Below are 10574 nucleotides of genomic sequence, written 5' to 3'. Positions count from 1 at the left end.
GCTGAGCTGAGCAGATACTTGAGTTCGGGTATACTTGCCTTATTCATGAAAAATTTCATAATCTGTAGAAGGCATTAAATTGGGATAACGGATCATTAATTCCATGAAAAATAGAAATTAATTGATGGATGTATCCAACAAATGGAATCAATAAATAAATTTAGCTGAAAATTTAATGGTATAGGTGGAGACAATAAATAATTATATATAAATTTGTCAGCTGTTTATTTATTATGTGAAGTGGTTGGTTGTAGTTCAAATCTATTATGGGTAAATACATGAAAATTAAATTTTTTCAGCTGTTTATTTGTTATGTGAAGTGGTTGGTTGTAGTTCAAATTGATAACACAATGAATAACAAACTATGAAACATCTTGATCGTAAATTTAATTATAAATTCTTAACATAAACTAGAATGATCGATATTAGTCTCTTATTCATGTACTTGGAATCTCACCTTTCATCTTATAAATAAAAGTTTAATACATAAATTCTATATTCTATATATTATTATGAATAAATAACAAAAATACATGGCAAATTTATTAAATAATCTTATATCAATTTTGTAAAAATTTTGTGAGAACAAAGGAGTATGAAATATAGTTCTTGTAATATATAGTACATTTTTTTCAGATAATTAACTTAATTCTTATAGAGCAAGACATTAAATTGCTCCATTGTTCATACTATTATAAACATACTCCGCGGAAGCTTGAAGTAAGGATCTCTTCCTTTCTCTTTTGTCCCCAAAACCTTACATTTTTTCATCATGGAGGAGCCGAAGGGTCGACCAGTGGGTGGCACTGAGTACAGCTGGTGCCGTGCCGTGCCCGGCGGCACCGGCATTGCTGTCCTGGCAATCCTCACCTCAAAAACCCTAGAAGCCTTAAAACTTCAAAACGCCATAAATAAACTACAAAAATTACACCCAGTACTAAGGTCAAAACTCCACAGAAACCCTAGCAAAAACAGCTTCTCCTTCATCACATCTACGACTCCTTACGTTCAAATCAAGTCGTTTAACCTCTCATCAACCTGTAAAATACTTGAAAGTCTTAACCCTCCGACGAAAAACTTGCCTATTTCGCCTTTACAATCACTTCTTGAACATGAACTTAACCAAAATGTTTGGTGGTGTAGTAATGATAATAACGAAAATGATATGTTCTTGGCGAGCATGTACTCACTGCCTAATGAAAAGTGGGTGGTGGTGCTCCGGCTTCATGTTTCGGCGTGCGACCGGACGACCGCGGTGTCTTTGCTGAGAGAGCTGCAAGAGCTGGTGGGTGAAGCAGAAGAAGAAAAAGAAGAGAGGGGAGGGAAGGTGGTGAATGAGATTAATTTGGGAATTGAGGATCTTATTCCAAGTGGGAAAGTTAAGAAAAGCTTATGGACAAGAGGGATTGACATGCTTAGTTACTCGATGAATTCATTCAGATCAACGAATCTGAAATTCATTGATGTGAACTCGCCAAGATGTTCTCAGGTGGTGAGAATCCAGATGAACAAAGATGAAACTGAGAGGATCATTTCTGTAAGTTCAATATTATGTTAATTATTTATTATTGTTTAGACTTCAGAAATCTCCAAAAAAACTTACTTTGCATGTCCAACTTGAAAACAGGGGTTTCAATCGAATCCTCTAATATTTAAAAAAACAAAAAACAAACTATATAGGTATTTATGAGAGTGTTTAAACCCTAAATCTTAAAAAACTGTTAAAAAAATAATAATAAAAACATAAATTGATTGCACATATATATATATAAAAAAAATTGCAGGGTTGCAAATCAAGAGGAATAAAATTATGTGGAGCGCTAGCAGCAGCTGGATTGATGGCTGCACAGAGCACAAAACGTTCTGAGTCTGATCAAAAGTATGCAGTGGTAACTTTCACTGATTGCCGTTCCATTCTTGAGCCACCGCTTTCAGCTCACCATTTTGGTAAGTTAATCTTTGATTAATTAAGATATTAATAATAATTCTTGTTTAATTAACCTGTTGGTTTTTAGTATACAACTTCCAGAATCTTGAAAATTAATATAATTCTTATTCCCTTTCATGACGTGGATAGATTGAAAATATTAACATAAACATGTGAGGGGTTCCAGTAGATTCATTAATTATATGATCCTGACTTCTGGAGTTAAGGTGGCCCTCTGCAACTCTGTAAGCGTGGTCTTTTTGAACAAGCTACTGTATGCACAATATCCTTCCTTAAGCACGACCACCTGTTTAATTAATTAACCATTGATCCTGTTTAACAATGTATGCAAACTGAGTATATATATATATATATATATATATAGTATCTTAAATTAATTTTATTAGTTAGAGAAATTTTGACTCATGTCTTCAACAGGTACTCTAATCTCACTCCATAATCAAAAAATTTAATTCATACAATAAGTTTAAGTTTGTGATAATATTATTCTTTATTCAGGTTTTTATCACTCAGCAATCATGAACACACACATAATAAGAGGAGGAGAAAAACTATGGGAGCTGGCCAAGAAAATGTACATGGCATTTGCAAACTCAAAGAAGAGCAACAGGCATTTCTCAGACATGGCGGACCTCAACTTTTTAATGTGCAAGGCTATCGAAAACCCCGGCTTGACCTCATCTTCATCCCTGAGAACATCTCTGATGTCAGTGTTTGAGGACACAGTGGTGGATGATTGCAATGAGAAGCACCAAGAACTTGTCGGGTTGGAGGACTACATAGGATGCGCTTCGGTTCACGGACTTGGGCCGTCCATGGCGTTGTTCGACACCTTGCGCGGCGGAAGATTGGACTGTGTGTGCGTGTATCCGTCGCCGTTGCACTCAAGAGAGCAAATGCAGGGGATGGTTGATTGTATGAAGAGTATTCTTGTGAATTCTGTGACTGAATGTGGAGAGTAATGAGAGATGGGCAGATGGCTAAACTATAAATTATCTACTTATAACGGCTTTTACTTAAAATAAAGATATTCATGGCGTGCTTTTTGGTGAATCTGATCTCTGGCTTGCTTCCTTTTTTTTTTTTTTTTTTTTTTTCCGATTCGATTTGATTATTTGTTGGTTTTGTTTTAGCATTTTGGATAATATTTTTAAAAAAGTAAAAGTTGGGTGGTAACAACATTTAAAATTATAAAAACACCTTTTAGGTTTGTTAATTTATTAAATATCTCTATAATAAAAATATTAAAAATTATAAAAATACCTCTATCTACCTATTAAATACTAGCTGTTAGCCACCATTATTGGAGGATGGTTGGAGTCATCGTATCGGTATACTATTGGTCAGATCCAGTCAATAGTGTTCCATTATACCATATTTCGATCACCTTCCGATGGTGGTAGCTGGAATCTGATAAATGTGGGTGGTGGGGTGTTTTTATTAATTTTTAAATTTTTTTGGGATTGTTTAGTTAAATTAACTAATTCAGGGGGTTTAAATAATTGAATAAAATATAATAATATTTTTAGAATAAGAAAATAAATATGTATTTTGAAAATAATAGGAATACGGAATAATAGGAAACAAACACAGACATTTGAGATTGTTGATGTCACCAAGACCTATATATATATATCATAATTAATTAAAGTTATTTATTTTAACATTTTAACGGTCAAATTAAAAAACTGACCCGAAAGAAATTGTCATGGATAGCCCGTTATCTTGTTTTCGACTTTTTTTGCCTTTGTTTATAAATATAAATTTATGTGCAATCTTTATCTAAGATTCTCCGAATCGTTAATAATTGGTTCAAATCATTTTAGTTTTCCAAGCTGATATGTATGTTTGAGAAGACAAGGACACAAGAAAAATATGTTGAAGTCACAGATAACTCTTACAAAATTAAATTATTTTTCATTTAAATAAATAAAATATATTTTCCATAACTTGCATCATTCAGACGACTTAACATAGAACAAAAATTCAGTCCTTTAAATTAGTGTTTGTCCTAGTTAGAGTCATGATAATAATCAAACATACAATCTTAAAGTTGTATCTCACAAATTAGGGGTGATCGGTTTCAGATACCCATCAATTTTTGAAGAAACCGGAATCAAAACCAACTAGTTCTTAAGATTTGAAACTTGGAACCGAAATCGGCCGGTTTCGGTTCCAGTTCCCGATACTCGGGTAAATTTTAATTATCCCCTACTTTTAAAAAAATTACAAATACACACAAAAAAATTACAGATACACGTCTAATAGTTTACAAAAATTATAATTTAATCCTGGTTCCTACCTGGGTAGTCGGACCTTGTTTTGGTTTTGGTTCCAGTTGCAATTCTGATTCTCCGTTCTAGGTTTGTAGGAACCGAAACCAGACCCGGAAACTCCCAATTCCAATTTTCTAGAACTTGAACCGGACTATAACGGGACTGGTTTTAATTATGTTAACCCATGCTCACCCCTATCACAAACCAAACCGGCTCAATGAATATTTATGTTTATTCTACATTCGAACAGTGTTTGTCGAAATATAAAAAAATGATTGCGATGTTAGTTATCTTTAGATTAGCATATTTTAGTTAGTATATAAATATAAATAAATAAATAACTACTAATAGATCAGTGACATTATTGAATTAGCAATATAATAGTATTATCCTTCTTAATTAATTTTTCCAAACATATATAAACAAAGGAAAATCTCATCCTTTCTTGAAAGTCATTAAAAGAACAAATCTCTGATTCCATCTCATATCTACTGGATCAGATTTCCTATCATTTCCGTTGGACAAATTTACAAATATTACCCGTATAAAGATAAACTACAAATGAACAGTCCTTTTCTACTATTATAACTTGGTTGCTCATAAATGGTATAAACTACCTCCAATAAATAATAATAATATTTGATACCATACAAATTACATATTAATGGGTAACAAGATATAAATATTATAAACTTATAGATTTTTTTTATTCAAATTTTAATATGACTGTAGAGAATAATTTAAATGGTAATATTAATTGAATTCATGTTATTGATAATGCAATGAATATTTCCTAACTATTTGAATCTATACAATAATCTATGTAATATTTTATTGTTTTCCTCCAGTTTTGTTGAAAAATTATTTTCAAAATGATTGATCATATTGTTTTATACGCAAATTTATATTTTTCTTAGCTGAATATTGTTAAAAAAAATTAGATTTAGAAACAATATTATAAGCTATTCCTGAATTGATATTGTACACATCATTAACTCCATCGTAATTTTTATTTATTAATATTACCGAAATTTTATGTTATTTCAAAAACACCCCAATCAGGCTTTTTAAAAACAAAGAATTTCCATTTCCATTAATCAATTTAGTCTTAGACATGTTTCACTCTCAAATCCAAGACCCGAACCCACAGGCATCCGAGCCCACGTCCCGACTCGTCGGCGGCACCGAGTACAGCTGGTGCAGAGCAGTTCCTACTGGCACAGGCATCACAGTCCTAGCCCTTCTCCTTTCAAAACCTCCAGATATTTCACTTCTCCAAAATGCCCTCCACAAGCTTCAAAATTACCACCCTATCCTCCGCTCCAAGTTCCACTACGACTCCCCTTCCAACACTTTCTCCTTCATCACTCCGCCCCTTCCCCACCTCCAAATCTCAGCGTTCGATCTCTCATCAACGTCTCAGATCATCCATGACCACGACCGCGATGACGTCACCCCATTCCACCTCATCCTCGAGCACGAACTCAACCAAAACGCCTGGCAAAACGACAACACGTGCGACACTGACGTGTTCTTTGTCCGTACTTACGCGCTAAACGACACGCGATGGGTTGTCATTTTCCGGCTGCACACGTCAGTGTGTGACCGGGCGTCGGCCGTGAGTTTGCTGAAGGAAATGTTGAAGCTGATAGGAGATGAGAGGGAGGGGGAAGGGATAGAGGAGGAATATGAGAGAAAGAGTGAGGTTAGTTTGGGAATAGAGGATTTTATTCCAAGTGGGAAGGCCAACAAGCCCTTCTGGGCGCGTGGAGTGGACATGCTGGGTTACTCGTTGAACTCGTTTAGGCTGTCTAATATAGATTTTGTGGACGCGAGTTCAATCAGAGGTTCGAAGGTGGCGAGGCTGCAGCTGGACTCGGCGGAGACTCAAAGAATTCTGGAGGTGCGTGTTTTAGCTATTATATTTTGTTTTTATTAATTTTATTATTTAGTTTTTATTTTCTTTATGAGTCCAATCATGATAGGCCACTAAAAGTCAGTGTTTCACAATTTCAAATATACAAGTCGACAAGGCGAGACGGAAATTATTGTCCTTGTAGGATAGAATATTCGATATTGATTCCTAAAAGGTTAAAAAATAAAAATAGACAATGTTAAATTTTAATTAATATAATTATAATTATAATTATATTTATTCTTTTATTCACTTTATATATAATAATTATCATTTAAATTTTACTTTAATAAATGTTCTTACACACACTATATTACATTGAAAAGAAATATTTGGAAATTTCTTATACTTATCTTAGTATATATTCTAAAATTGGTGAGATAAATATGCCTCTGTTACATTAAATAAAGATAATATTGTGTATAAAGTGCTTTCAATGCATTAAAGATTCTATGTTATAAAATGAAGAATAATACTACACATACATCATTTTCATACAACATTTGGTAACACAAATAGAATAAACTTATAGTCAAATGCGTTTGTAGGAATGTGTTTGTTAGATTTTAAATTTTCTAGATTACCAGTCACACCGCCGGTTTAACTAGTCAACTCGAACCCAGCCCCTTGGTCAGGTGACACCCCGAGTCGGGTTTCTAAACAATGATGATAATTACTTTTCACAAACATAATTTAATTACAAAGGTTATAACTGTTTTATTGTGAAACCTGTTTCTTCTAGTAAACCTTAGAGATGTCCAACTTAAAAACCTTCAAAATAAAATGAATAATCAGATATTTTATGAAATAACTTTTAATTATATTTTGATTTTTATTAAATCCAAAAAATGTTCCCCAACCAACCAACAAAAAGAATATGAAACTTGAGCCGTGGTCCCGTGAGGCGTCAGCCCATGGTGCTCAAGTAGGCCCAATCCGATTAGAGCCGAAAGATCCAAACTAATTAACCAAAAATATGCCCTCCCCTCTCATAACATGTGCTTTTATGCACTCTGTCTCATGAACTTTCAGTTTGGACTTTTGTTTTTATAATTTTAGCTGAAACTTTTTTAATTCAAAATGTTTTATATAAAATTCCTAATTTTTGGGTTAGGTTTTGTCGGCAACAACTCCGAATCCCACCAAATTTCTAGCGGGCCAGGGACTTAGCCCAACAAGCCCTTGCCTATTCTTGTGGAGTCTAGCACTTCTCATGAATTTTTTAGATTGTGCAACGTGATTGAGAGTAGTTAAGGCTCCATTTGATTCATTATTTTGATAGTTTTTAAAATAATATTTTGAAAAAAAGTTAAATTTGGTGGGTATTACGATGTATAATTTGAAAATTAACAAAAATACCTCTTATGTTTGTTTATTTACTAAACACTCTTATAATAAAATATTCAAAGTTAACAAAAACACCCCCAACCCACTCATTAAATATGGACAATCATCCACCACTACCGGAGGGTGGCCGGAGTCGCCGTATCAGCGCATAACCGGCTGGAGCTTGTCGGTCGTGTGCCGATATAGATTTGGCCGGAAAAGGCTAGATCTACGACTAGATCTGGCCATTGACGGCCAGATCTGGCCGCATTTGGTCGTCAACGATGGCCAAATATACGGTCAACGACGACCATATCTTGGCCGTCGTTGACGATTGTCTATAGTTAAAGATCTAGCCTTTTTCGGTCAGATCCATCGTGGATTTGGTCGGAAAAGGCTAGATCGGCGTACTACCGGTCAGATTCAGGCGGTAGTGCGCCATTACACTAGATTCCGACAGTGGTGACCAGAATTTGGTAAATGTAGGTTGCAGGGGTGTTTTTATCAATTTTTAAAAAAAAATTTGGGGTTGTTTAGTTAGATTAACAAATTTAGGAGATTTAAAAGAAATTGAATAATTTAAATAATATTTTGAGAATAAGTGAACCAAACATAAATTTTTTGTTTAACTTCATTGGAAAACTAGAATAGTTTTCCCAAACTATGTACCAAACGGAGGCTAATTGTTTGTTCATATCATGTTTTTATAATTCTTCATAATTTAGACATGGATTTTTGGTGGGTACACAAGATAATTGAATGCTAAAATACTGCAGGGTTGCAAGTCAAGAGGAATCAAACTCTGTGGAGCCTTGGCAGCTGCTGGATTGATTGCAGCACGGTCCTCTAAATGCCTTCCTGAGCACCAAAGGGAGAGGTATGCTGTCGTTACTCTTACTGATTGCCGATCGATCCTTGATCCTGTTCTCAGCAGCAATCATCTGGGTATGCCTATGCCTTTGCTCTTAGTCACATTCATCCCGCTACTCATTTTTCACCTAGTATATTCAAATTTTGTTCAGGATTTTATCACTCAGCCGTCCTTAACACACACGACACAGACGGAACTGAAACCCTTTGGGAGCTGGCGACGAGAACCTACACAGCCTTTGCAAATGCTAAGAACTCTAACAAGCATTTCACTGACATGAGTGATCTCAATTTTCTTATGTGCAAAGCCATTGAGAATCCTGGATTGACCCCATCATCGTCGTTAAGAACTGCCTTCATCTCAGTATTTGAGGACCCTGTGATTGATGAATCCAATGGATTGCATCAAGAGATTGGCGTCGAGGACTACATTGGCTGCTCTTCGGTTCATGGCGTTGGCCCATCCATCGCCATATTCGATACCTTACGCAATGGACAGTTGGATTGTGCGTTTGTTTACCCTTCACCCCTGCATTCTGAGGAGCAAATGCACCAACTGATTGATGAAATGAAGAGAATTCTTGTAGATGGTTGCAACAGTGAGAGTTAAAACTTCTTTTATGGGCTAATTGTACTGATAATAAACCCATTTCATTATCTGGGTTAGCTCATTAATTATATATTCCCCATTTTCTTGTACGAACCAGAAGATTTTCTAAAAGAAAAGAACCAAGTCAAGGCTGCCATGATGAACTTACAAAATCCTTTAATCCTGGATTTTAAACATGCCCACCACATCTCTGACATGAAATAACTTACCATTTTCCCATTCTTTACCAAGTTATGTTCACACTGAAACTTCAACCGTCACAAGCAACAGCATGTTGTATGTAATTCTATCTTTTAACATTAATTAGCGCCAGTAAAAAGAAAGTTTGGAAAAAAAAAAGAATTGTGGAAATTCATATATACAATTGTGAACAAAAGGATTAGCGATAGCTTTTGAATTCTGACGATGTTTCGGCAGCGGAGATAACATTTTCCGAGGAATAGGTAAACTAGGTAGTTTTTAGCCTCCTGATTTCCTACCGAGAAGATGAACCGTTGAACCAAAGAGAAAATTCACACTTTTTGAGTCTCCTGTAAATCTGTAGTGCCAGCTGCAGACAACTCTCAGTAATCTAAGCATGAAAAGTTAAGTTTTTGACAATTTTCTCTAATCAGGCCACCTTTTACGGCAGGAGAGATGCCAAAAATTTGAAGTTCTTCAAATATGAAAAGAAGAAACAAGAAAATTAAGCCAAGTTTTCTTGTTACTCTCAATTAATGAATCTACCTAAAAAGTTGCAAAAAATTAGCTCAAACATTTGCTTAAAGAGTTGATGAGCTAAGTATTACATCCTAAACACAAATTGGTGAAATTAACTACAAATATCCAATTACAGAGAATAACTCCATTTCACTAATATTAATCTAATTAAATAAGCTCTTCTACTAATTTTCCAAACTCAAACCTCCTGTTGCTACATTCAACAGCATTTACAATCTCTTGAAACGCAGACACACTGCATGGAACCACTAAGCCACTGCTTTGTTCAAAACCAAATTCATTATAAGATTTCTCCAGCAACATCTTGAAGAGTGGATGAGAAAGATACCCTGTTGGAACCACAAACCTCTCTCTTTCTTCTCCCACGTAAACTGCAAAAAACCCTGTTGGCGTTGGGGTCATAGAAGCCGTATCTTCATATTCTCCCAGCAAATACTCGTTTTGTGACTGCTTGCTTTTGCCTGATCCTCCCATAACCTTCACCTTCTTCGCCAGTTTCTTGAAGGAAACTATCTTTTTGCCCAACATTCTTAAGAGAGAAGCTGGAGAGTTTGAGGCTGAGAGAAGAAAAATGGTTTGGTTAGTGGGTAGGAGAGAATTATTTGTATTGATTTGTTTTGTGTATTGATAGAATGAGTCTTGGGTAGACTAATTAATTGAATACTAAAAATAATTGGGAATCTAGACCGTGATGATAATGGTAAGTTTGTAAATCACATAAATTTTGGTTTACTTTGACCTATAAATAGTTTAGAGCAATAAAATTTACTATACTTAGACTTGAAAAAGGAGTTTGGCTCTACTAGTGCAATTTAAACTATGGACCCTAATCTGAATTTTACTTTGAACAAAATATAAGTATATGATTGGTGATTGATAAAAAAACATATTAAAATGAAACAAATCATA

General features: G+C 34.8%; 3 protein-coding genes across 3 annotated transcripts; 2 read left to right on the top strand and 1 right to left on the bottom strand.

Moving 5' to 3' along the window:
* The first annotated feature begins 772 nt into the window (after nt 1-772).
* LOC116122806 lies at nt 773-2910 on the top strand. The gene is made up of 3 exons (XM_031408617.1): nt 773-1537; nt 1785-1947; nt 2447-2910. Exons 1-3 carry the CDS (start codon nt 773-775, stop codon nt 2908-2910), a joined length of 1392 nt encoding a protein of 463 aa, XP_031264477.1.
* Nucleotides 2911-5330: 2420 nt separating this feature from the next.
* LOC116122845 lies at nt 5331-9084 on the top strand. The gene is made up of 3 exons (XM_031408646.1): nt 5331-6127; nt 8242-8410; nt 8488-9084. The coding sequence occupies exons 1-3, from the start codon at nt 5339-5341 to the stop codon at nt 8943-8945; spliced, it is 1416 nt and encodes a 471-aa protein (XP_031264506.1). The 5' UTR covers nt 5331-5338; the 3' UTR covers nt 8946-9084.
* A 575-nt stretch (nt 9085-9659) lies between these two features.
* On the bottom strand, nt 9660-10277 carry LOC116122771 (auxin-induced protein 15A-like). The gene has a single exon (XM_031408582.1). It carries the CDS (start codon nt 10191-10193, stop codon nt 9813-9815), a length of 381 nt encoding a protein of 126 aa, XP_031264442.1. The 5' UTR covers nt 10194-10277; the 3' UTR covers nt 9660-9812.
* Between the last annotated feature and the right edge of the window lie 297 nt (nt 10278-10574).

The sequence above is a fragment of the Pistacia vera genome, unplaced genomic scaffold, assembly GCF_008641045.1.
Source record: "Pistacia vera cultivar Batoury unplaced genomic scaffold, PisVer_v2 Contig138, whole genome shotgun sequence".
Lineage (NCBI taxonomy): Eukaryota > Viridiplantae > Streptophyta > Magnoliopsida > Sapindales > Anacardiaceae > Pistacia > Pistacia vera.
Note: the sequence above shows the minus strand (reverse complement) of the source record. Positions and strands in the feature narration are given on the sequence as shown.